This window comes from Cavia porcellus, unplaced genomic scaffold (genome assembly GCF_034190915.1).
Source record: "Cavia porcellus strain 051 isolate PalLab524CR breed Dunkin Hartley unplaced genomic scaffold, mCavPor4.1 scaffold_5, whole genome shotgun sequence".
In the NCBI taxonomy this organism is placed as follows: domain Eukaryota; kingdom Metazoa; phylum Chordata; class Mammalia; order Rodentia; family Caviidae; genus Cavia; species Cavia porcellus.
In genome coordinates, this window is record NW_026947488.1 from 2,261,640 (window position 1) to 2,286,573 (window position 24,934).

Below are 24,934 nucleotides of genomic sequence, written 5' to 3' on the forward strand. Positions count from 1 at the left end.
GTCTAATTAACAAAACGACAGGACAAAATACTTCCAGAAGGAAACTGAGCCATCTGCCACTTGTCAGAGGGTTGCTGAATTTTTTAGCAGACTCATCAATTATGGAAGGCGAGAACACGCAACTGAAAACGCCAGCACAAAAATACGCACTTCAGACGCTGAAAGGCTGAGCAGCGCATCGCAGGTCACCAGGAGCAGAACTGGCCTTGGCAGCTGCTGTTCGGGACGCCACGTGTGCAGAGGCCAAGCTCTGACGCTTTCCAGGGCAGAAAGGGAGACCTGTCCAGTTTGCTGACCTGGGCTTTGTGCTGTTACATAAATAAGCTGAAGAGGCTCTGTGCAACCAGCCCTGGTGGTTTCTTTCTCTCTTAAACACTTGTTAGTTATTTTTACTTTTCCCCTGGCTTTACTGAGGCATAACCGAGGAAAATGATGTACACGTCTGGTGTATACACAGTGCAATAGTCTGATGAGCAGACACCTGAGGTGGTCCATTTCTTCCCAGAGGCTGGGACTTGTTAGCTTTTAAAAGCAAAAACTTTACAGATACAGTTCAGTTTTGTTGTTGTTGTTGCTGTGTGTTTGTTTGTTTTTTGTGGTACTGGGGATCAAACTCATGACCTTGCACTTGCCAGGCAGGCGCTTACACTGCTGAGCTAAATCCCCAGCCCATAGATACAGTTATTTAAGAAATCACCTGAACAAGCTTGGTGGCCATCTAGAGCGGGCCAGTGCTGCACACCTGGCCAGTTCCACGGCAGCTCCTCCTGCTGACCAGAAGGGGCCTGCAAGGAGCCGGCTGGGCTGGGTGGGTGTTGGGATGCCAGGCCCAGTGACTGTTTTCAGTAGCGAAAACTGCAGTTTAGCCTAAGTCTCACTGCAGCAAGGCTGTGCCTGCTGAGACGGCGAGCTCGGGAGGGCTGCGAAGAGGCCTGCTTTGTCCTCCCATCTCTGCAGCGGGATCACAGCCACAGCCCGCTCTGGTAGGAACCAACAAGAAGGCTGGGGTGCCTGTGTCACAGCGGCGTAGAGACAAGCTAACACTTGGGACTGAGGAGTGTCAAGTACCTGTGCGTCATTTCACTTTCAGACCCCTTGGATGTTTCTGTTCTCATTTAAAATTCGGCCACAGGTTCCTAACCCCGCCAGGGTGGTGGCCAGGTTACTGTGCTTACTTCTGGGACAGGCGGGGCCAACAGTGAAGCATCCCACAGGCCAGGGACTGCGGTCTGCAGGTGGGGACTGTGTGGGGCCAAGTGTGTGAGGGGTGACGCCCCACCTCCGCAGGCCGAGGGGTGTCTCCGTGAGAGAACCTGAGAAAAGAACACTGAACCTGCCGTGTGGAAACGGGGTGACAGTTCCTTCAAAAGGCAAGCAGGCTCACCGCAGGATCCAGTGAGTCCAAGTATTGGCTAAAACGCTGACGCAAGCCAGGGGTGTACAGACAGATGAACAGGTGAGCATATTCAGTCTCAAAGGAAGGACATTCTGAGACCGGCTACAAATGGGCGGGCCCTGAGGACGATATGCTGAGACAACACACTCATCAAAGCACACCGATCCCACTCCCAGGGGGCTCGGGGGGGGGGGGCGCAGAGCAGAATGGTGGGAGCCGGGGGCCGGGGAGAGGAAAGGGAGTTGGGGCCGAGTCAAGATGGTTTCAGCTCTGACAACACTGCACATGACAGCCACCCCAACTCTCGGACGGTGACTCCGTCACACGGGCTTTTTAAACACGTTCACAGCAGGACTGTCACTTGTATGTCTGGACATGGGCTGGTCCCTTCAGGTGGTACACGCTGCCCCAGGACAGTCATACATGTGGTGGTACAAATGGCAGAAACGTGTTCACCACAAATAATTACAAAAAGTCATCAAAAATACTGCATTCCCCAGCCACTTGCCTCACGTTTACTGTGTGTTGTCTCTGCTCATGCAGACTCTCAGCAGCCTTTGCATCTCCCCACCACCATGCGCAGACCAGGGAACCTGGCCCGAGGCAGCTGAGCTCATACCAGGGCCCAGAGAGCAGATGCCACCCCCTTGGCATCCACATCCTGAGAGGTGCAGGGGGTTCCCAGTGTCTGCAGCAGGCACCACGGATCAGGCTTTGGCTTGGAGAGTCAGCTTGCCAGCACCTGCTGCCTCACCCCCGCCCCACAAGGATACCAGGGTCTCCCCACAGGGGCAGAAGTCTCCAGGCCAAAGATGTGCATCACCAGGCCAGTGTCAGTCTGCAGAAATGCCAGGCCCCCTCGGTGCAGCCACGCCACCCACAAATATTCTGTCTGCCTCAGCAGGGCTTTGGGGATGCCCTATGCCCACTGAGAGGCAAAGCCTGGACGGCTGCAGGCAGGTAGGCCAGGGCAGAGGGCAGGTCACTCCCCTCTCCTCCCACGTGGGTGCTGAACTGCCTTCTGCTTCCCAAACACCCACAAGGCAAGTGGCCCTGACGCCCAGCCTGGCACTTCCAGCTTTTTCACGGAGCTCTGCCGCCTGCTGTGCCCGCATCTGCTCCCGTCAGTGATTCAGGCAAACTTACGAGAAGTGGCCACGCGTGCTGCTAAGAGTGCGATGTCCTAACTGCTGTGCGTGCCTGATGCATGGAGCACAGCGCGCGGCCCTCGTGCTCTTACCCCCCTCGTAGTAGTGCTGCGTGGACTCCTCAAACGAGCGGTCGTAGCTCTGCTCTGTGTAGGACGACTGCTGGTAGGCGTAATCACCGTGGCCTGCAAGACACAGGGGGCCAGCGGCTGGCGGGGGCCTCTCATTGCCCTCTCCAGGTACAGTCAGCTGAGCCATGGGTCAGGGCAGGAGGTCAGGCAGGGAGAGCAGCAGAGCTGGACAGGAGCGGTCCCGCAAGCGGCTGTGTCCCTAACCTCGCCAAGCTCAGTGCTCTCACTTTCAGATGCAGATGTCACTTCCTGTCCCTGAGTTATACGAGGTGAAGTTACAGCTCACAGAGAGGATCAAGTCTATTCACAGCCTGCTTCGTGACAGCACCAGCTGCTCCCTTCTCGTCCCTGCCTGGCTTCTTCTGGGAGTTCCAGGAAGGGCATGCCATGATCCCCAGGGGCCCCCAATGTGTGGCACCATCACAGCCCAGGGACACCCACGGCTTGCCCTGCAGCTGGCCTCTGCCACCTCCCGTCACCCAGCCTGGCTGTGCACCCCTACTTCACATCTGCTGATGCCAATGGACTGTGTCCTCCAGGGAGCCCCATCTTTCTTTCACCCAGATCCTCCACACTGAGCTCTGACCCCAGCCTTTTTAAAGTTCTTGTTCTAAGACAGGGCCTTGTAAAGTTGCCCAGGTAGGACTTGAACTTGGATCCTTCTGCCTCAGCCTTATAGGCCTGTGCTACCATGCCCAGCTTGGAAGCTCCATCTTTGTTTCCTGAAATTGCCTGCCTTTGAGACCACTGTAAATACTGCATCCACAAATCTAGAAATTTAAAGATGCCGCCACGGTGACAACAGAGAGCAATCTGCAGAAGTGAGAGTGGCTTGTGGACTGCAGGGCCAGGCTGGGTCTGCCTGCTTTCCACACACTCTTCTGGGGGTCTGGCCCATCCTGCACAGATGACCTCTGTGCACTGCAGGGATGGTGTGGCCCTCCAGCCTTTCAGGAAAGGGAGAAGCCCTCTGCAGAACCCAGCCTCATGCCAACCCCCATCTGCATGAGCACGGGACTCGGGATGTTCGATGGAGGAATGTCGGGGCGACAGCTCTGAATGCCTGAGGAACAGTGAGCTGAGTGGCTGATGCATGTGGTGCCCTCACCGTCCGGGTAGTACTGCTGGCTCATGGGCTCCGAGGCGCCCTGGCTGTGGCTGTACTGCTCGCTGTAGTACTCCTCCTGGCCCAGGTACTGCTGAGAAGAGCCTGCGGACAGAAGCGACGCTCAGGACCAGCGGGCAGCCGGGCCAGGGCTCCCTGCACCTGAGACAGTTCAGTGGCAGGACCTGCCAGAGACCTCATGCACATGAAAGCACCCACCCGGCCCCTGGGCCTCCTCCTTTCCAATGCCCAGCCCTGAAACAGCACACACGGCACCAGGAACAAGCACCAGCCTCTGGTGCCCCCAGCACCCACTACCCAGGGCATCAGACCCATGCCCATCCCTGTGACAACCTCTAACAGCAAGATCCTCCCAGCACCCCGGTTCACATGAGCTCGTAAACTTCACAACCCCCCAGTCTCACATGAGAAACCTGTACACACCGGCCCTCTGCAGCAGACTGCTGTCCAAGGGCACAGCTGTGGGGGCAGGCACAGGCCTTACCTTGCTGGGAGGGCCGGTAGGGTGCCATAGGCCGCTGCCCCATCATGCTGCCCCCCTGGCCACCCTGGCCCATCATGGCGATGGATGACTGGCCCTGGTAGTGCTGGCTTCCACCCTGCGTGGAATTGTAGTGGGACGTAGCCGCCTGCTGGTGCATCATGGAAACTACAAGATAGGACAGAACCCCACTCAGAGTTCTGAGGGGCTCTGGGGCGGGGAAGCCTTAGCACTGTTCCTTTCTCTCCTGCTGCAAACCTGACTCCTCGTCAGGCTGATCCTTTAGCATCTTCTCAGGTTCCCCGGGAGAACACCACCCTTGACTCCAAGCCACGCCTCCCACAACACAGCTGTGCCCACGTTCCGGTGCACAGGTCAGATGTGAGCCCTGGGCACCACCTGTCTCAAATGTACTGACGTGGGGGCAACACCAGCAGCTCCCCACCAATCTGGGACTGTGGGAATTCAGTCCTGCTCCTTCTGTCCCTAGAGCTGGGCTTTGGGGGGTCACGCTATCCACATGCCATCTGCTCCAACCCCCTGGCAGCAGTGTTCAGCAGCAACAGGACAGGAGTCAGGAAGGTTTCTCTAACCATACTGAAAATGTGAAAAACACAGGTGAAACTGGTTTTAACAATATATTTTACTGGAGTTAATACTTCTCCAAAATAAATTATTAGCAAGGAATTATTAAGAAAAATATTAAGGAGATATTTCATATTTTTTGGAGTAAATGACTCCCTAAAATCTCGTGGCTTTAGTACTTTGGGAATACCCGCTCGGGGGCTCCAGCCTGGTGCTGATGATCTTCATCCACCTACTGCTGTGGCCCTGACAGGTGACCCTGTGCGAGGCTGGACTCTGCCCTGCTCTGAGCCAGTGCTGTCCCTCAGGCCCATGGCCCTTTCCTTGGAGTCTTCCTTAAGTCTCTCAGAGAGACAGCGAGGGAGGCACCTGCGTCTCAGGAGAGGCCACCACACCGTGCCATGCTCCCCTCTGCACCAGTGCCCCTCACAAGGGCAGCCCTGTGAGGACGTTCCTGAAGCCAGGCAGAGCGGGTACCTGGGTTGGACTGCATGTTGATGTTGGTCCGAGACACGTAGTTGCCGATGGCACCCTGGCCCTGCATGGGGACGCTCTGTGAGGCAGGTCCCGAGTGGCTGTAGCCAGGCGCAGTACCGTGGCCGCTCCCGGACATGCTCATGGAGGTGGTAGGCAGCGTGCTCTGTGCTGTCTGCTGCATGGACACGTGGTTTGGACCTGCCGGGAGTAGGGTGGGAAGGGGCATCAGGTGCCGGAGGCCAGGTCAGCCCCTCAAGATGAGGACACATTGGTCTCCTGCAGGTCACTTGCAGCAGGCTGCTAACCCAAGATCCACATGCACGGATGGAGCGAAGGGTTTGGGGTGGAGCGAGGAGATGCGTTAGCACCCTGGTGCGATACCAGGCGGGCCGTACGCCCCTGGGAAACTGCTGCAAGTTTCCAGTCTATGAGGCGTGGTGCACACAGCTGTAATGCCAGCACTCTTGGAGGCTGAGGCAGGAGATCATGGAGCACAGCTTGAGTGACTTAGTGATCTGGTGAGACCTGTCTCAAATTAGTAATAATAATAGTGATGATAATAAACAGGCCAGGAATTTAGCTGAGGCCCTCAATGAGGGCGAGGACTTCCCAATCTGAAGACGGGAACGACCCTTTCTTACTAGAAATTCACACAGGTTGCCTCTGAAGCGGCCCCGCCTGACAGTGTCCGACCAGAGTGGGGCTGGAGCTGCACCACTGGGCACTGTGCCCAGCCGTGGACGCTCACCTCCTGCTGACTTAGGCCCTGGGCTCTCCCCTCGGTGAAGAGCTGCACTCACCATTGCCGATCTGGCTCTGCATGAGGGAGGCTGGGGGGAGGCCAGTGCTGATGGCATCGCTGAGGCTGCCCTGGGGGTGGAGGCCTTGGCTGGAACCGCTCTGACTCAGCCCTCCAGGGCCCAGGTTCATGTTCTGGGTTGGTGGCTGCAGGTAATGGCACGGTTAGGGGAGGACAGTGAGGTCAGAGAACCACCACAAGCCACCCCAGGGATTCACAGCCATCTGCTGGAGGTCCTAAACCTACAGCCACCATCACACTCAGCAGGACAGTCAAGGTCACCAGGCCAGAGCACTTCAGGCCAAGATGAGACGTAATATGGCCCATAGCAGCATTCAGGACACAGGTGGGAGCTGTGTTTATACACACGGCTTCAGATGCTGAAAGCCGGGGTCCCTGCTGGGGAAGGGAGCTCCTTCCCTGGCCCCAGCCTGCAGCCTCCCTGCCGTCCTGGCACTCAGCATCCACACTCGCGGTGTCTTAGGCCTTTGCACAGCTGGCTTCCTGCCGCTTCCTGTATTCCTGTGTCTACTCCCCGCCCCGCCCCAGGCTCCATTCCCCCAGCCCACCTCTGACCACGGGGCCTGGCAGGGAGGAAGACAGCACCGGTGACCCCGGCCCGTGCTTCTAGCTCTTATCTAACACTGGCTCCCAAGGTTCGGACATGGGTGCTGTCTGCCCCTGGCCATAAAAAGAAAGCGTCTAGCGGGATCTTCTGGTCTCTGCCCTCGAGGACTGGATCCGAGAGGCCAGTCAAGGCGGGCTTCACAGTCTGTGTTCATGAACGTCCCCATTTACAGGAGAACAGGGGCACTGGAGGGTGAGCCGTCCCTGGACACACGTGTCCTGACACCTCGCTGCCGGCCCCGCCCAAGCTGGGCTGGTCCTGCTCTGCTCTGTGCTCTCCTTCTCAGCACAAGGAGGCCAAGGCTGCAGCCATAGGATCTCGCTTCATAGTCAAAATTTAATTTGAAGAAAATGCACTTAAAAAAAAATCAAACAGGAAATAAAACATTTATATCGACATCTGATGGCGCTGAGATTTTTCCCTTTCAGATCTGCTTTTGATCACAGCAGTGCATGTGTCCGGGCTACAACTGCTCACACCGCACAGAAGGACTCAGAGTTACAGTGTGCCAGCCCTGGGACTGACCCCCAGCACAAGAAAAAGGGGGGAACAATGGCCAGCGAGACCCCCACTCCGCTCTGCCTGTCAAGACACCTGTTGTCTGTCACTCCTAATGGAGTCACCTCCCCCCATTAAAAAGCTCGCGGCCCCACTACTCATCCACTTCAGACACCGTGCCTCACCCGTGCATCCCAGGAAGGACCCTGTCACTGTCCCCACACCCCCAGGTCCTGAACCTCCCCTGGTGTTGGGGTCCTGTGGGTCACTTTCCGACTTGAGGTGCCACGCTCAGAACCTGCTCTGCAGCAGTCTGATCCTTGCTGGTAAGGGGGAGGTCCACTTCTCCAGCTGGTGGGTACTCACAGCGGGGAGGAGGGACTGCATGTTCTGGTTGGAGTCTGCTATGGTGGCCAGGTAGACCAGGTTCCGGTGCAGGATCTGCTGGTACCTGTGGTGAGGGTGCATCCATGAGACAGGGACCTCCAGCCAAGGGGCTGCAGGACAGTGGCCCCGGAAGACAACCAGCCAGGCACTGGCCTGGCTACCCAGCTGGAAACAGCACAGGGCAGCACACAGTAGTCCAGGAAGGGACAGTGGGCAGTAGGTCCAGCCAAATTCCCTGTATGCTCCTACCCGTGACAATTCTAGAAAGATACTGCGATGGGGCTGGAAGGGAGGTGGTGCTGGGCCCGTTCAGAGAATGGAGGCTGGGAGAAGGCTGCGGGGAGGCGGGGCCCGCAGGTGGCAGAGGAGAGGCCAGGGCCAGGGCCTTGCTCCTGCCGAGCAGGACATCAGGCTAACTTGATGGTGCCGACTCCCTGAGAAGCACAGGAAGGAAACGGAGACAATCTGGGGAATCCAGGGAGCCTTGCACACATCACCCCTGGGTCCCAGGCCGCGTAAACACACGGAACCATGAGGATGGGGTTCAAAGCCTCTCACACAGGTCACACCCGGCAGGGGCAGCTTTGAAGGCGCTCCACACGTCCTACCCCCAAGCACGGCTGATGGTCAGCACAGCCTACTCTATGCCCTGTGTCAGGCCCTGGGAGCCCCAGGGGAGCTGGCTATACAACTGTGGGCTGTGCTGGGCACAGCTCTCTGCCTCTTTCCACTCCCCCATTCCCTCTGCGCGCTGTGGGGGCGGGGGAGCTGCTCAAAGACACATCTGGGTTCCCCAACAGGGACACTCCCTCGGGGCAGACGTGGCGGACTTACTGGGTGCACTCGGCCGTCTTGCCCTTGCTCTGGTAGTCCAGGATACACTGGATCAGGTGGTGGTTCTCGTCCAGCATCTGCAGGAGTGACCACACAGCAGAGCATACACGTGGTCATTCAACAGCTTCTCCAACACAGCCACAGTGCAGCTGCCTGGAGATTCAGCTGGTTCACAGAAAGGACAGGGGGATTGTTGGGAGCCGCAGCCCCGAGCCCGGTCGCCTCACTTGGCGGACGTGAGGCCTGTAGTAAAGAGTAAAGCCTGAGGTAGATTACCCCTCCCATCGAGCACGTTAGTTTCCTGCTTACCGCGTAAGCAACCCGCTCAACAATATAGTCTGCCTGGCAACTGATGATGTTAGCCAATCAGCTTGCCTTGCTTACTTTAACATGATTGGACACTGTATCCGTATATATACTGGTGCCACCCCTTGGGGGGAAGAAGAAGCCCGGAAGTAGAAGCCCAGAAGGAGCCGCGGGGAGCGGACCAAAGGAGGCTTCGGCTGGGAGCGATCCCAGGGCAGGCTGTACGGAGAAGGAAAATAAAAGAAAAGGTTGTCCACTGCCAGACTTTGTCGTGTGTCCTTCCTGCCGGCCGGGAGCGGACATCGACATTTGGAGGCCCGCACGGGGACTGATCACCCCCGAGACGTGACAGCGGACAACGCTCCAGTACAGAGCTGAGAGACAGGTGAGTTGGGGATAAGCCTGGGCTCTGGGTGGCGCGCACCTACAGGGCTTTTAGACTCCCCTCAGGCTCACGCGTAAGTGGCGGATTCCTTGGGCCTCACGCGGTGAGTAACATATTAAAAAATGGGAAACATGCTAGGTAGCAACACTAAGAGCGAGGGTGGTTGTGGAGAAAGCTCTCAAGAGCTTACAAAAGTACGCAGGGTATTTGAGCAGGCCCAGTCGGGGAGCTCCCGAGAGGGGCCCGTCAAGGGGAACAAAGATGCTAAGGAGAAGGATGGGGCTCTAGCCTCGGAGTCGTCTGACTCCGAGGACGAGGGAAAGTTGAATGGCAAGGAGGCCAAAGAGACCAGCTGTCAGGAGCCTAAGTCGCTCGATAAGGAGTCGCAGGGTTCTTTCCCAGTAATTCAGGGTACCACAGAGCCATTTGTTGACTTTGTGGCCCGAATGCAAGATGCTGCCGATAAGATATTTTCTGATCCGGGAGTGGCTCGACCGCTGGTAAGGCAGCTGATTTTTGAGCAATGTACAAAGGAGTGCAAGGCAGCGATAGCTCCTCATAAGAACAAGGACCTCAACACCTGGATTAGGATATGCAGAGAGATAGGGGGGCCGCTCTCCAACTCGGGAGTGGCTGCTCTCCTGGCCGCGGCTGTACAGCAGAGGGGACCTCGAGGGTTAGAAGGGGAATGTAAGGCTAAAGGGTGTTTTGCCTGCGGGGAGCCAGGACACATTAAACGTCATTGCCCAAACAATGCAGATGCTAGGCCTCGCCCTAGGAATGAAGAACCATATGTTTGTGGGCGATGCAAGAGGGGATCACACAAAGCTGAGGAGTGTAGGTCGGTCTTTGATGCTCAGGGCAACCGTATTTGTGGACGAGATGCTAGAGAGCCAAAAAACGGCCAGAGGGGGCCCCCTTCACAGGCGGGCCCCCGCCCCAGAGACAGGACAGCTCAGGATGGCAGCCTTCAACAAGGGCCACCCCTGGGTCAGCAGGTGTGGACCTCAGTGTCGCCTCCAGACTTATATTAGTGCCTGATATGGGTGTTCAAGTGGTTGAAACCACCTTTAAGGGACCGTTACCCGAAAATTCCGTGGGTCTGGTGATCGGGAGATCCTCCACGGCCCTTCGGGGTCTCATAGTAGTCCCGGGGGTCATAGACTCAGACTACACAGGACACATTAAAATTATGGTTCAATCTCTTGTGGGTACTATGGTAATCAATAAAGGAGACAAGATAGCGCAGCTCTTGCTGCTCCCCAGTCTCCACAAGAGATTTCCCTCAAAGCAGAAAATTAGAGGAAGTCAAGGTTTCGGTTCCTCAGGGGAAGTCTTCGAGGGACTCCATATAATACTTGATAAAAGGCCCATGCTCTCACTTAAGGTCAATGGCAAGAATATAACAGGGCTCCTAGACACAGGAGCTGACCGTTCCATTATCTCTAGAAAGGATTGGCCCTCCAACTGGCCCACCAACACTGCAGATAACACGCTGCAGGGCCTGGGGATGGTGTCAGCTCCTCAGGTTAGTGCTTCAACCCTGCTCTGGTGTGATGAGGAGGGTCATCAGGGCCATTTCCAACCATTTGTGTTGCAGTTGCCAGTGTCTCTATGGGGAAGGGACATCCTCACTCAGATGGATGTCACGCTTACGTCAAACTGCTCCCCCCAGGCTAAGGATATACTCAGGAACCAGGGATATACCCCCGGCAAAGGCTTGGGCAATGCCCTACAGGGTCGGACATCCCCAATACCAGTAGAGAACAAAAAAGGTAGGCAAGGGCTGGGTTTTTCTTAGGGGCCGCTGAAGAAGCTCTCCTACCCACTTCGATCAAAATCACCTGGAGGTCAAATGATCCGGTTTGGGTACCTCAGTGGCCCCTGCCTAAGGAGAAGCTATTAGCCTTGTCAGAAATAGTCAGTACACAACTTAGATTAGGACACATTAAGCCGTCAACCTCCCCATGGAACACCCCCATTTTTATAATTAAGAAAAAGTCTGGCAAGTGGAGGCTGCTCCATGATCTAAGGACGGTCAACGCGCAGATGCAGTCCCTGGGGGCGGTCCAGAGGGGGCTGCCAGCTCTCTCAGCCATCCCTCAGTCCTGGCCAGTTTATGTTATAGATCTTAGAGACTGTTTCTTCTCAATCCCCCTGCATCCAGAGGACACTCATAGGTTCGCCTTTACTTTACCCACCATTAACCAAGAAAGCCCTGATCTCAGATACGAGTGGATAACGCTGCCCCAAGGTATGGCCAACAGTCCCACTATGTGTCAGATTTACCTTGATTCCCTATTGGCCCCCCTACGGAAATCCTTTCCCAAGATAAGATGTGTGCATTACATGGACGACCTTTTGCTCAGCGGCAGGGACCCAGACATGCTAAATAATATGCTCGGCCAGTTGGTCGAGGCCCTGAGACAAGCTAATCTACATGTTGCCCCCGACAAGATTCAGGGAGGAGAAATGGTGACCTACTTAGGCGCGAGAATCTCCCCTATGCTAGTCTCTCCACAGAAGGTCACCATTAGGACGGATGGCGTTAGGACCCTAAATGACATGCAAAAGCTATTGGGAGACATTAATTGGATTAGGCCATATTTACATATACCAAATTCAGATCTCAAACCCCTGTTCGACCTTCTAAAGGGAGACCCAGATATAGCCTCCCACAGGAGGCTCACTCCTGAGGCAAGAGCTGCCTTACAGAGAGTGGAAAAAGCCTTAGGTGGGGCTACCTTACACAGAATTGAACCAGGGCGACCCTTTGATGTCTGTTTGCTACAGACTAGTCTACAGCCCACAGCGGTGATTTGGCAGAAAGGACCATTACTGTGGATACACCCTAAGGTCTCACCTGCAAAAGTCATAGAGCATTACCCGGAGGCAGTTGCTTCATTGGCCCTTGAAGCGCATGATAGAGCTGTCCAACATTTTGGCTCAGGACCACAAGCCATCCGAGTACCCTATACCGCCAGCCAGATCAAGACCCTGGCTGCCTGCATAGATACGTGGGCCATTCTGAGATGTGTTTTCCATGGGGATATAAACAATCAATACCCTAAAGACCCTATCTTGTCATTTGTCACTCAGCACCCTATAATTTTTCCAAAGGTTACTGCCTCTGAGCCATTAGTCCCAGCAACTACAATATACACAGATGGATCCAAGACGGGGATAGGCGCCTATGTGATCCTAGGCAAGCCCCCGGTTACCATACAATTTAAACCTGATCAGCCTCAGGTGGTAGAACTACAGATCGTTAAAATGATTCTTGAACGGTTCTCAGAAGCCATTAATATTGTCTCCGATTCTAGGTATGTGGTCAATGCTATGCAAGTGCTTGAGACTGCCGGTTTAATTAGATCCACTTCCACAGTGGCTGGGCTGTTCCTGTCTATCCAGACATTGCTTCAGAACAGACACCATAAGGTCTTCACCACCCACATAAGAGCACATACATCCCTGCCAGGGCCTATGGCACAGGGGAATGCGGCTGCTGATACTGCCACTCGCCCGTTATGGATTTTTACCTTACTAACACCAATCGAGCGAGCCCGTGCCTTCCATGATAAGTTTCATGTCAATGCCAGGACACTAGCAAACCATTTCCATGTTTCCAGAGCAGATGCACGAGATATCGTGCGACTATGTGGCTCCTGTGCCACATACAAACCTGCCATACCGATGGGAGTAAACCCTCGAGGTTTGATCCCTGGTGATGTTTGGCAGATGGACATCACACATATACAGGAGTTTGGGACTCTTAAATATGTTCATGTTTCCACAGACACCTGTTCTCACGTCATATTCGCAACAGCAGAAACAGGTGAAAAAGTGTCTAATGTGATCAATCATTGCCTGGCGGCTTGGGCCGCATGGGGCAAACCAAAAATATTAAAAACTGATAATGGACCAGCCTATATAGGCAGAGCCTTCAATGAGTTCTGCAAAATGATGGAGGTTCAATTAAAACATGGTATCCCATACAATCCCCAAGGTCAAGGAATCATTGAGAGGGCTCATAGAAGCCTCAAAGAAATTTTACAAAAACAAAAAGGGGGAGTAGGCCAAGGCCTGGCCCCAAAGGCACGATTATCCATGGCACTATTCACACACAATTTTTTAAATTTAAATAATGATAATTGCTCCCCAGCCGTGGAGCACTGCAACCCTTCCCCCAACCATAAAGGGTGGGTGAAGTGGAAAGATGTCCTGACAGGACAATGGATGGGCCCGGATCCAGTGGTCAGCTGGAACCGAGGCGCGGTTTGTGTTTTCCCACAGGAATCGGGACGAGAACCACTGTGGGTACCGGAGAGACTGACACGGGCGACAAAGCCCTCGACTAAAGATCAGACCTGCCCTACCAGAGATCCATCACAGACCAACCAACAAGATGAATAGAAATAGCGGTAGCCCGAAATGGACAAGAAGATCCTCAGGCATATGCATGGCTCGCTTGCCTAGCCTACGACCGAGTCTAGGGACGGTGAGCTTCCCACACTCCTCCTCTAAAAAATTATGACATAGCTGGGTAGGAGAGTCAATGACGGGTAAGAGCGTACTCCCCCGGTGCGACTCAACCTAAGCCAGGCCCTACCCCATTCTGCACGTAAGCCGCTGGACTGTTAGATGCTGCCCAGGTCTAAATTTCTCTCCGAGGGGATTTCTTTACGGAGAGAAGATGAGTGCAAGCTTGTGTGCATCCAGGTTCCGTCCAGTTTGTGCCTGGCCCTAAAAAAAGGACGAGGGCCTCAGGGCCTTGGCAGACCATGGGACGGCCGACCAGGGTCTAAGCCAAGGACCTACGGTGGGCCTACACATAGGGCATAAGCCTCTGCACCCAGTCCAGGAAGGGCTACGATGCGCACATTCATAAAAAAATAAAAAAGGGGGAGATGTTGGGAGCCGCAGCCCCGAGCCCGGTCGCCTCACTTGGCGGACGTGAGGCCTGTAGTAAAGAGTAAAGCCTGAGGTAGATTACCCCTCCCATCGAGCACGTTAGTTTCCTGCTTACCGCGTAAGCAACCCGCTCAACAATATAGTCTGCCTGGCAACTGATGATGTTAGCCAATCAGCTTGCCTTGCTTACTTTAACATGATTGGACACTGTATCCGTATATATACTGGTGCCACCCCTGGGGGGGAAGAAGAAGCCCGGAAGTAGAAGCCCAGAAGGAGCCGCGGGGAGCGGACCAAAGGAGGCTTCGGCTGGGAGCGATCCCAGGGCAGGCTGTACGGAGAAGAAAAATAAAAAGAAAAGGTTGTCCACTGCCAGACTTTGTCGTGTGTCCTTCCTGCCGGCCGGGAGCGGACATCGACAGGGGATCCTGGGCACTGTGGCTGCCTCAGTGACTGCAGTGGCTGAGGGTAACCTGGGTTGGATAACTGAAGGACACTCCCTTCCTGTCCAGCCTGGGCACTTCCCTCTTAGAGCAGCAGCCTGTTGGACCCCTGAGCCCAAATGGGGGCCTCCTTACTCCTCCCAGGTCACTGTCCCTCAGAGCTGCTCCTTGGCACCCAGCACAGACCCCCGTAATCCTTAGGGACAGGCCCTGGTCCCAAGCCCACAACCCAGCTGACTGGCCCTCAAGTACTGAGTGTGCCAGCTGCCGCTGGTCCTAGTCCTGGCTGGCAGGTACGACCTCCAAGCCCGTAGGAGGCAGGCTGACCCTAAGGGGCCTGGAGCCCTCTTCAACTGTCCACTCTCATGAAGGAAACGCTGATGGCCATCTCCACCAAAATACTCTAGGTTCCCGGAGCTCTCCTACAGCACAGACCGCAGGCCCCTGGACACAGTGGGGTCTTGGTGGCCAGGTAACAAGGGCCCGCCTACCTGAGCTGGCCCGAGGGCCACTGGCCCTTCCCTTCCCTTCTCTCCACCCTGCAGCACGGGCCCCCATCATGCCGTCTACCGCTGGGGTCCAGCTCACAGGACCCCAGCATTTCTGCCCTGCCACTTTTCACTATTTGACAAGACTTGCACAGCTGGACTGGGGTGTTCTGAAACAGGTAACCACCAGGGGGCGCTGCCAGCCAACCGCTGACTGAGAGCCAGTCTGCACGGGGGGTGTGTGTGTGTGTGTGTGTGTGTGTGTGTGTGTGTCTGTGTGTGTGTGTGTGTGTGTGTGTGTGTGTGTGTGTGTGTGTGTGTGTGTCTGTGTGTGTGTGTGTGTGTGTGTGTGTGTGTGTGTGTGTGTGTGTGTGTGTCTGTGTGTGTGTCCAACATCCAGGCAGGGGCGCTGGACTCCTCCAGGCTATTTATTACCTAGGGCTGCGCCCCAGCTGCCTATCTGACTGTCCCATTGGGCGGCTTGTAGCAGAAGGGGTACAAATGGATCCCATCACTTTTACCATCCTGTCACTGACAAAGATGTCACTAACATGCAGTGCTGGTGGTTGAAGCCACCCAGACAGCCGGGCCCCTGAAATGATGGCCTCAACTGTGACTGTTTCCCTGCGGGAAACAACTCCGAGAGGCTCTGATGCCACCCGAAGGCTCCCTGGTACCCCGGGAGGGATTCTCTCCCAGCTCACAGAGCAAACACCCCAAACACAGCAGGTGTGGACGTGGTGGTGGTGCCAACGTCCCCCCAGCATGCCACACAGGAGGAACGTTAAGCGGCCCGTGACGGCACCGGGTGGACCTGTCATCACCCGGCCCACACTGCTTTGCAGGCTGGTGGAGAACAAGGACAGGCTGGCTCTTACCACGTCTGACGGGAAAGCGGCACGTGCAGTGCCGGCTGATTTAAATTAAACGCCTTCGTGGGACCAGGACAGCATAGGCTGACCTCCACAGCCCTGCAGACAGACGGCGGGGAACAGCAGCACAGGGTGCGAAGAACTGAGCGGCAGATGCCGGGCTGCTGCTGCACGGAAATCCTGCTGAGCCAGGGGAGCCCCAGGGGCACACACCCGGGACACCTGGGCCTTGCTGGAGGGATGCGGGTACAGCGGCCGGGGCTGGGGGGGGGGCGGGTTGTCCCGGAGAGAAGCAGCGCCAGCACCTCACAGGGAACCCCACAACTGCAAGCCTCAAGGATGCGCAGCACCCCGCACCCGAGCCCCAGCTCCAGCCCCAACAGGAATGGTGGCTGCGCAGGGCCGGTCCCCAGAGTGACTCTGCCACTGGCCAACACCTGGAGGCCAAAGTTAAAGAAGGAAGCGACGAACAAGCAAAAATAATGATTAATATACAAACCACAGAGAGAGAAAGCAACAGCTTCAGCCACGGAAAGAATGGGACACTATGTAAGAACAACAGGAGAAGCAGAAAAAGTGCTCTTGGAAATTAAATCTATAAAACAAAGATGCAAAATCTGCACACAAGGGTAGACTAGAGCGTGAAGCTGAGGGAGACTCCTGGAAGTAGAAAGGGAGGCAGTCCGAGAGCAGACACGACAACGAAACTTAAAACGTGATCCAAGTGCACAGCAATCAACCCTCCAGCACAGCAGATACAGCACCCAGAGAAGAGACCCAAAACCAAAGGTGTCGGCGCCCAAGGCCACGTTTCCCAGCAGGACAATGGCCCGGCCTAGAGCCCTGGAGGAAACACTCAAAAGGCCGGGAGAGAGCAGCCAGGTTTTCCGGAGGGAAGGTGATGGCGCCTGGCTTCCCACGGGAGCAGGGTCTGGGGGTGCTGGGGGCTGCGCCAGCCTGGACCTGAGGAAGCCCCTGGAGAAGGGGTGCCCCAGGAGATGTCCTCAGCCCTGAGGAGAGTGCAGGACTGATGACTGACCCCCAGGAGCTTTCCAGAGAGGGAGGACCTGGAGTCTTCGGGGAATCTCCCCAAGGGAGAGTTCTGGAAGAGCCAGGACTCAGCTGGGCAACCTTCTGGAAGCAATGACCTCACACTGAGATCTCTGCAGGGGCAATGATTCAACCTGGAGACTTCCAGAGGAGTTAGGACCTACACCTGAGGGGACCTCTGCAGGATACACTGGCAGACTTTTGTAGAGACAGTGCCCTAGCCAGCAGTGGTGGCGCACGCATGTAGTCCTAGCACCTGGGAGGCTGAGGCAGGAGAATCACTGAGTGCTGGAGGCCTGCCCGGGTTACTGAGTTCAAGGCCACCCTGGACTAACTACAGAGCAAACCCAACCAGCCAAAGTTGGGGAGAGAATGGCACCCCAGTGCAATGAGACTTTCGGTCATGATGAATCCAACCCAGAGACTTCCATAGAGATGATGACTTAACTAAAGAGACTTTTGGAGAAACAATGATCTGAGAAGACGCTTGGCGAGATGATGACCAAACTCTGAGGAAGCTTCTAGAGAACAGATGACACAACCCTGAGGGAGACTTTGTTTTGTTTTGAAACAGGGTCTTGCTATGTGGTCTTAGCTGGCCTCAAACTTGCAACAGCTCTCCTGCCTCAGCCTCCCAGGTGATGGGATTACAGGCATGTAAAACACTCAGTTTAGCAATGGTAGTTTGTTTGTTTATTCATTCACTTATGGAGACAGTGCCTCGCTGTACAATTCAGGCTGCCATGAACTCACTGTGTGGCCCCAGCTGGCATTAAACTCCTGGCAATCCTCCTGCCTCAGGCTCCCCAGTGCTGGGTACAGGCATGCATGATGCCCAGCTTTTGAAGCTTTTGAAGAAGCAATGACCTAATCTTCAGGAGACTTCCTAAAGAGCAGTGACTTGACCAGGAGGGACACTTCTAGAAGAACAATAACCTGAGTGCAATGGATAAGCCTGGCCCTGGAAAAACCAGCTTCGTGGTCAAGGCATCTCCCCTACCATGTCCATACAGTACAACCTGCAACTTCTCTAAAACCCATGACCTCACTGCGGAGACTCCTGGAAGGGCCTCACCCCAAGCAGACTCCTAGAATATCAATGATCTAACCCTGAAGAGACTTCCAGAAGGTTGATGCCTAACTGGGGAGACTTCCAGGGAAGCCAGGACCTGACCCTGAGGCCTCAGGAGAAGTGGTAAACTTAATCATGAGGAGACTTCGGGGCTGACCTAACCTGGAGAATTTCAGGGGGCAATGATGAAACGTGAAGAAATTCCGGAAGAGAATTTACCTATGGAGAGATAAGAGGATTAACGGCCTAACCCAGAAGATACTTCTAGAGAAGTAATGATCCCCATCTGGAAATTTCTTGAGGAATTATGACACACCCTGGGGAGACCTCAGGAAGAGTAGTGACCTAACGCTGGGGAGATGTCAGGAGAAGCAATGACTTAACCTTGAGGGAACTTCAGAAGAGTGACGATCGAATTCATGAGACTTTTGATGGGACAGTGACCTATCCCAGAGAAGACTTCCAAACAGCAGGGACTGAACCCTGAGGAAACCGGAGAGCAGCGACCACCTACTCCTAAGGAGTCTTCCTGAGGGGGAAGAACGAAGCAGAGGAGAATCTGCCAGGATCAACCATCGAAGGCTGAGACTTGAGAGGAACAAAACCTCATCCCAAAGAGAGTTCTAGAGGAGCAGTAACTAAACTCTGGGGGAACTTCTGAAGGATCAATAATGAAACTTAAGAGACTTCCGGAGGATCCATGAGCTAAAACTGACAGAGAAGTTATGATTTAACTCTGAGGAAACGCAGGAAGAAACAATGACCAATCCTGAATGAGACTTTCTGGAGGAATGACGACTTAAAATGACTTCCAGAGAAATTATGACCCAATCCTGATGATTGGGAAGACTGACTGAATCTAGGAGAGTATGGAGGTACAATGACTGAACCCCGAGGAACTTCTGGAAAAGTGAAAATCTACTCCTGAGGAGAATTTCAGAGACGTGAAGACCTACGGCTGAGAGTTCTGAAGGGTCAATGACCTAGCCTGAGGAAGACTTCTGGAGGACTACACTTCATTCCAAAGCCAAGGACTGAGCTAGCCCAGGAGACATTTGGAGGTACGCTGATCTACCCGAAGACTCCAAGGAGTAAATTAACTCTGGAAGGAAAGAGCCTCATCCTGAGGGAGTCTTTCCAAGGGTGGAGCCTTCTGGAGTGCTGAGCCTTCCAAAGGAGCAATGATTTACAAACACTTCTAGAGAACAGATAAACCTACCCTGAGAGCTTCTGGGGGGAAGTTTCCAGAGGGGTGATGAGCTACGCAGTAGGAATGACCTCATCCCGGGGAGACTCCTAGAGAAGCCATCACTTAACCCTGACAAGACTTCTGGAGGAGCATTGATGTGAACAAACATGAGGGAGACGCTGGAGCGTTCATGACCTAATGGAGGAGACTTCCAAAAGAGCACCCAGAAGAGACCTCTAGAAGATTACCTAACCTGAGGAGACCTCTAGGAACAGCCGTGATCCGGGTCTGAGGAGACTTCAAGAGACACACAGTCTTACCCGAAACTTTCAGACACACCTGGAGAAACAATGACCCAACTGGGAGACACCAAGAGGAGGGATTTCTGACGAGAGGTACCCTAAGCCTGAGTGCTGTACACCACTGACGCAGCGACAGCCTGAGCTGAGCAGACTTCTGGAGAGAGGACCTCACCCTGTGGAGTGTTCTAGAGCAGCACTGACCTAAGAGACCTTCAGGCGAGTGATGACCCACCTGACACTCTGTTTCCTTTTCAATTCCCATTAGTTCCTGTTTGCAATACGCAAGGATTATACTCCTCCTGGACATACCATTTTTTCATCCCCTTTACCCTTCCCCCATTTCTTGGGCAATGACAATGCCCCATCCTGAGGACACGTCTCACAAACAATGACCTAACCAACCCAAGGAGAGTTCTGCAGTTCTACTGAACATTTACCCAACTGCTCAAGATGTGAGTTAGGTGTGTGGGCTTCAAAACAGCCCCAAACTGACACCCTGCAAGGCAATGAAGGGCTCGTCCTCCATGGTGCCAGGTACCACGTGTCTGACACACATACAGTTTCCGGTGAGCCTAAGAACAGGGCAGATGACACCACAGGCACATAACAGCAGACGTATTTCTACCTGCCTCTCACTACACAGGAGTGGCTCCCTGTCTTAGGCTGCTCCATGCTTACTGCACCAACCACGCCCCCTGCATCCACCTCCATGCTAGAGAAGACGAGCGTGCTGCATTAAAAGCATATGGTGGTTGGCTTGTCCCACCCATATGCCAGGAGCTATGTCTTTTTTACAAGACCCTAGACTGGCGATGGTTTCTTGTGGTTTGCGAGGAGTCCTCACTTCCCATACTAAACGCTGCTGTTACGTTCTGGTCTGTTGCCTACTGATCAAGCGCTGGATCAAAAGGGCAAAGATAATCAATTCCAGCACATGCCAGGTCATCACCTTAACTACGAAGACGGCTTAGAACAGGGTCACAACATCAGCTTCATTCTAAGCAGGAGGCAGCTGAGGCCGGGAAGGTACCCCCGTACTGGGAAGTGTACCCCCCTGCAACCCTTAACACTAGAGGTCTACTGCCTCCCACGCCTCTCCCGACGTGCAAAGTGAAGTTCTGTACAGGAAGCGCATCATAGGAGCCCTCTTCCCATGCACACCCACGGCAGCTTCTTCCTAACCCTTCTGGGTCCCTCCTGCTCACAGGCCAGGGACGAGGCACTGCAGGCCAGCTCTGCCTCCCCTCGGCTCCCCAGGACTTACAAGACCTCAGCATCCACCTGGCCCTACCTGCCTTGCAGCCTGGTCCTCGGTGGTGGCATCCACCCTTTATCCCTGCACCTACTGGAGGGGAGCACGGCAGGTACATCGCCTGCAGCCTGGGGATGCCAGGGAGGCTGACCTGTGACTCCCAACAGAGGCAGGGGCCCAGGCCTAGGGACAGCAGGCCGGAGCTGCCACATCAAGGGGGCACCAAGGGCTACCACAGAGTGAGCCAGGAGCAGCAGCTGCCCACACCTGCTGTCCCTACCTCAACAAGCCTGGCTCATCCAGTGTAGAAAGGAGAGGCACAGGAAGCCAGGCGGTGCTGTGTCTCTACCTAAATGCAGTGTCACCCACCCAGCCAAGGGGTTCTCGGAGGCTGGGCAGTAGCCCCAGAGTTACCTTTGGGGCACCCAGCAGGAGGCAGAGGGACAGCTCTGGCTGTGACTGCTGTTTCATGGAGAAAAGCACTTTCCTGCCTCGTTGCCACCCTAGGCGGTCAGAGCACTCAGGTCCGGGGCCTTGCAGAATGACTAACCCAGCCCAGGTGGGATGGCAAGGAAACCAAAGGGCTTCTCGGGGTTCCTGAGGGTGGGGAACCTCTGCCCACGTGGTAGAAAGTGCCACTAGTAACAGCTGCCTAAACGTCATTTCACCATGGCAGGCTCACATGTCCAAGCCATTTACAGCTGTGGGGACAGCTCTTAACTTTACGGTGGCCAGTCTTCTTCCCCAGCTGCATCTGCCAGTGTTCTCTGAGACAGCAGTTCTTGGGCTGAGGAGAGCCAGGCTCTTCAAGGCACGCATCCCCTACGCAGAGAGCCACCTCTTCCCCATGCCCCCTTTACCCTTGCACCCGGCCTCCGCCACCCCAGGGCTGGGCTGTCTGGCCTTGACCACTCCCTGGCTCTTGGACCCTGGGCAAGGCACTGCCCTTGCTGGCCTGTCTTCTCATACTATACCCACCCTGGCAGATCTACCCGATCGGCTCTGGCCTGCTCCCACAGGGCTGTTTCCCTCTGCCCCCTCCTTCTCCAGCCACAGACACAAATAAGGAGAACAAAACAGACAGGAAGTAAGACAGCTCTTCCATTTATTGAGCAATTACTGCATGCCACATAGCAAGGGGCACCCAGATGGTCCCTAAGATGTACCCTATCTAGCCACACTGCCATGGCAGCCACTGTACCTCACAGTTGCCAGCACTGACAGGGGCACAGTGCTGGACTTTAGGGACACCATGGTCCTGGCCATGAGAGTTGGGCTGCTCCTGGGCCTCTGGAATCTGGCCAGTTTTGCATTTTATTCATGCATTTGCTCACTCACCACAAGCTCAGCCTCCCCTGGTCAGGCTGGCTATCTAGCCCTTCCTCCCTGGGCCCCAGGTATCTACTCCATGTGAGCCTTATGTGGGCCCACGGAGGACTCTTTCAAGCTTGCAAGTCTCCTTCCTCTGACTCCTGGCTGATCTTCTCTGAAACTTCACACATGCATGCAACCCTCCCACCCTACCCCATAGGCCAGACTGCACTGTGGTGGGTTGAGCTGGGAAACAGGTCACAACACTCGCAAACGTAGTCAAGTTAAGACAAGGTCATACACAGTGTTCTCCTAAGAAGCAGGAGATCGGAACACAGAAACACAGAGACTGGAGTGATCCAACTACAAACCAAAGAACACACAAGGCCACTGTCTAAGAGGAGAGCGTGAAACAGATTCCCCATCAGCATCTCAGGGGGCCTTGACACCTTGAGCACTGTAGTGAATACAGGTCACTAATGGGTTTGCTGATTCCAAAACATCCATGGGTGAACCAGTGACAAAGATCCTGCAGAATACACTGAGCATGAACTGTGCCCTGGCCCTTGTCAAGGGATCAGCAAGGGGTAAGCCGGACTCTGGAGCCAACCAGTGGCTCAACAGACTACTGTGGCCACAAGACTGCCAAGGAAATAGGAGGCAGGGCAGCCCAGTGGGCTGTGAAGTGTGCATGGGACTTGGTCTGGCAGAGTTCTACCTGAAGGTATGCTCTAAGTACAGACAGCTGCTTCCCTTTCCTCCTGAACCAAGCTGGCTTCTAAGGAGCCCTGGGCTTTTCCCAGGGCTGTCAGCATGAGCCTATTAGCACACACAGTGGGGCACTTAGTGTAGGACACATACCTCTCATACCCTTTCCAAACCACAGTGGAAAACCTACAGTAAAAAGTTCCCATGTACACACACACACACACACACCATCAAATCACCAAGGCCCATGAGGAGTTCCTGACTGTACTAGGTCACCTCAGTTTACACCCTCAACACAAGACCCCCAGCTGAGGGTCCGTCACCAGCACAGGCTTGCAGTCAGCAGGTTTCCTCTTCCTCAACTGAGGTTCCAATAAGCCCTCAGTGCACACTTTTGCCTGAAGACTGTGGGAAGCTTCTGTGGGGAGTGGGTGTGAAACACAAACTACTCAGCAAACCTGGCTTCAGAACGAGTGACCTTTCAGCTCCAAATCCAGGGCCCCAGGAGACCCCTGGGAATGCTGCTGTGGGTCTCTGAACCTGGTACCTGACCCCCTACCCAGCCACCTTGCAGTTAGGGAGCAACCTGGAGCTCCATCTAGGCAAGGTGCCAGCTCTTAGAGGTAAACAGAATCACCACGCTTGCAAGCTTGTATTTCTACTCTTCTTGAAACTTTTTCCTACTCTGAGCTGGCAGAGCTTCCTCATTTCTTTAAAACTGTTACTTTTCTAAGACAGCAACAGTGAGAATCGTACTGCACTAAAGACAGTTCCTAGGACAGACTGGCAGGTCCTGCACTAAACACAGTTCCTAGGACAGACTGGCAGGTCCTTATGTAAAGAGTTATGGTCATCAAAGGGAACTCCCTGGAGACCTGACAGGCTCATAGAAATCCAGGAATGCCACCGCTTCAGAGGAGTCAGAGTTGAGAAAAGAAACCAACGTAGATATAGATGTCCAGAAATAGGCAGGGCTTAACATCGCTTTTCCTCTACACTGGTCTTCTAAGACAAAACAGTAGAAATTAGTCTCCATGTAAAAACTTAAAGCTTTTGTTAAGGTGTCCCCAACCCATGAAAACCCCACCTCTAGAGAACCATGGACAAACTAACCAAGTGACAGGAAAGCTGCGAACGACAGGGTCGTTTCGGGTGGGTTGGGCGGGAGGGATGCCGGTCCATTCCGTGCTGCACGTTCGGTACACGGCTGCAGGCCGCTCAACGGCACTCAATTAAGGACGCATCCTTTTGTGCCCGGCTGCTAGCCGACCCTCCGCCACGCGCCCCGAGGCCCCCGGACTCCCCCGACTACTCGTCAAGTTGCGCTCCAGAGTAGGCGGCCAGCCTGGAGCGCTGCCTCCTTCGTCCCCACAGCTGTCAGCGGAGCGCGACGAGCCTCCGGCCAGCCCCGAGGGGAGGCGGGCCCCGGGGAGCTCCGCACGGCTGCGTCTGCTCCCGGCTGCGCGCTCTGCGCACCCCAGGGAGGCGCGCTCGGGGACCGGCCCGCCACCTCGCCGAAGGCACGCGCGCCCGCAACAAAGTTGGCGCAGGCTCTCCGGGGAGCGCTCCCAGGCCCGCGCGGCCCGCCGCTGCGCCGTCGCGGGCAGTGGGGGGGGGGGTCGTCGTGGGGGTTCGCGGCCGCGAGACTGCGCCCGGCTTTGTTCGCGCCGGGCCCCACGCCTGCCCCCTCGCACTGGCCGACCCCGCGCCCGGCCTACCTTCTGAATGGTCTGCTGCGTGACCTCCCCTTTGCCTCTCGGCCGCGCGGACGCGAAGGCCACAGACATGGTGGCGGCGCGGGGCTCAGCCCGTGATCATCGGGGTTTATTCTCCGGTTGCGCCCGACAGCTCCGGGTGCCCATTCTCCGCAGCACGGGGGTGGGGGCGGGGGGCGACGCGCGGTGGGCTCGCCCGCCCCGCCGCCGTTGTCAAGCGCCCGTGCCCGCCGCGCCGCCGCCACGCGCGCCCCCGCCGCCCCGGGCCGAGCCCGCGCGAGGCACCTGGGCGCCCGCCAAGCTCCCCGCACACGCCCGCCCGCCGGCGCTGCGCCGCCCCCCGGGTCCGCCGCTGGTGGTTCCGCCCGCCCCGCCCCGCCCCCGCTGGCCCGGCGCCCCGCCCCGGCGCCCGCACGTCCACCTGACGCCTGACGCCTGAC

The 24,934-nt window shown here is 55.5% G+C and overlaps 1 protein-coding gene across 2 annotated transcripts in view; it reads right to left on the reverse strand.

The window, feature by feature from the left end:
* Ss18l1 (SS18L1 subunit of BAF chromatin remodeling complex) overlaps positions 1 to 24,763 on the reverse strand; it is a 35,841-nt gene extending 11,078 nt beyond the window's left edge. The window contains exons 1-8 of one of the 2 annotated variants that reach the window (XM_063248074.1): positions 24,498 to 24,763; positions 8,491 to 8,567; positions 7,636 to 7,720; positions 6,145 to 6,289; positions 5,345 to 5,542; positions 4,286 to 4,450; positions 3,784 to 3,885; positions 2,543 to 2,729 (exon numbers count right to left, since the gene is read on the reverse strand). In XM_063248074.1, coding sequence (XP_063104144.1) covers positions 2,543 to 2,729; positions 3,784 to 3,885; positions 4,286 to 4,450; positions 5,345 to 5,542; positions 6,145 to 6,289; positions 7,636 to 7,720; positions 8,491 to 8,567; positions 24,498 to 24,566 — 1,028 coding nt within the window. In that variant the 5' untranslated portion in view covers positions 24,567 to 24,763. The remainder of the gene's footprint in view (positions 1 to 2,542; positions 2,730 to 3,783; positions 3,886 to 4,285; positions 4,451 to 5,344; positions 5,543 to 6,144; positions 6,290 to 7,635; positions 7,721 to 8,490; positions 8,568 to 24,497) is intronic. The other variant, XM_063248075.1, reaches the window with a different exon arrangement.
* Positions 24,764 to 24,934: the final 171 nt, after the last annotated feature.